This window comes from Rhagoletis zephyria, unplaced genomic scaffold (assembly GCF_001687245.7).
Source record: "Rhagoletis zephyria isolate East Lansing unplaced genomic scaffold, Rhagoletis_zephyria_1.1 Rzeph_scaffold_02190, whole genome shotgun sequence".
Classification (NCBI taxonomy): domain Eukaryota; kingdom Metazoa; phylum Arthropoda; class Insecta; order Diptera; family Tephritidae; genus Rhagoletis; species Rhagoletis zephyria.
This window is the reverse complement of record NW_016159274.1, coordinates 46,178-47,375: the sequence shown is the minus strand read 5'-3', so window position 1 is coordinate 47,375 and position 1,198 is coordinate 46,178. Positions and strand designations below refer to the sequence as shown.

Here is a 1,198-nt window from a genome sequence, read left to right as displayed (position 1 = left end):
TTTGCACCATGTCTAGTTAACGCTAACTGGAGGTACATCCTTCAGTTAAGCACGTTAACTGCTTTATCGATCACATGTTATATGATGGGTGTCGATAACGTCGATAAAGATGTTTAACTGGGAGTTAGAATTAACTAGACATGGTGCAAACGGCCCTTAGTGTGCGCTTTAGTTGGATTTCTGTGTGGTGCAAATTATTTTTTGCTGCTCTCATATTCATGTTTGTTTGTGTTATTTCTATGTTCAGCATTTTCATGAGGAAGATTTGTTTAGTTTTTTCTATTTTCTGTTTTATATTTTGGGATGTGCTATTTATTGTTGTGTTTTTAACCGATTTTGTCAGATGTTTGGGGGTCAGCTCAAATTTCTTGCATTCTAACAAGAATTTTAATTGCTCGATCTGCTTGGCTAATTTCTGTTTGTGGTTGCTATAATACTTTAACCTTGTGCATTTGTGTTCTCCGTGTTTGTATTTCATATGTTTGTAGTACTAATACTTTGCAAAGAAAAAATAACAATATAGTGGATGACTTATACAAATGCAAATATATAAACGCAAAAGAAAAGCAACATCTTACCAGCATTGCAGCAACGGCTCCCAGACTTTATGGGTTGCCAAAAATCCATAAGCCAGAAATCCCTCTACGTGCTATTGCCTCGTCCTTTAAAGTCCCATGTTCATATTTGTCTAAATATGTTGGAGAAATCCTAAAGCCACTCATCTATGAAGACTGCAATATAAAAAATTCTTTTGAATTAAAAAATAAGCTGTCCGATGTAAATGTATGTGAAGAAGATGTACTTATTTCGTTTGATGTCGTATCTCTGTTAACAAATATACCAACAGCCTTAGCTTCAAGAATAATTATGAGAAAATGGGCAAAAATAGAAAATATGACGATGATTCCTAAGAACAAGTTCCTAAGTGTTCTAGACTTTTGTCTCAAGGACAACAATTACTTCGTATGTAACAATAAATTCTATTCTCAAACCTTCGGAATGCCAATGGGCAACCACCTTTCTCCCACTATTGCTGATATTGTCATGGACGAATTACTTGACAATACCATTCCGGAGCTAAAATACTCAAACATCGATATTAACTTTATATCCAAATATGTAGACGATATCTTTGCTATAGTTAAACGAAAAGACGTGAATATAATCTTAAAAACCCTCAACAAATCCCACCACAAAC

General features: G+C 34.5%; 1 protein-coding gene across 1 annotated transcript in view; it reads right to left on the bottom strand.

Moving 5' to 3' along the window:
• LOC108366211 (uncharacterized) overlaps positions 1 to 479 on the bottom strand; it is a 1,311-nt gene extending 832 nt beyond the window's left edge. Inside the window, exon 1 of the mRNA XM_017620539.1 lies at positions 161 to 479. Within this exon, the coding sequence (XP_017476028.1) occupies positions 161 to 478 (318 nt within the window). The 5' untranslated portion in view covers position 479. The remainder of the gene's footprint in view (positions 1 to 160) is intronic.
• Positions 480 to 1,198: the final 719 nt, after the last annotated feature.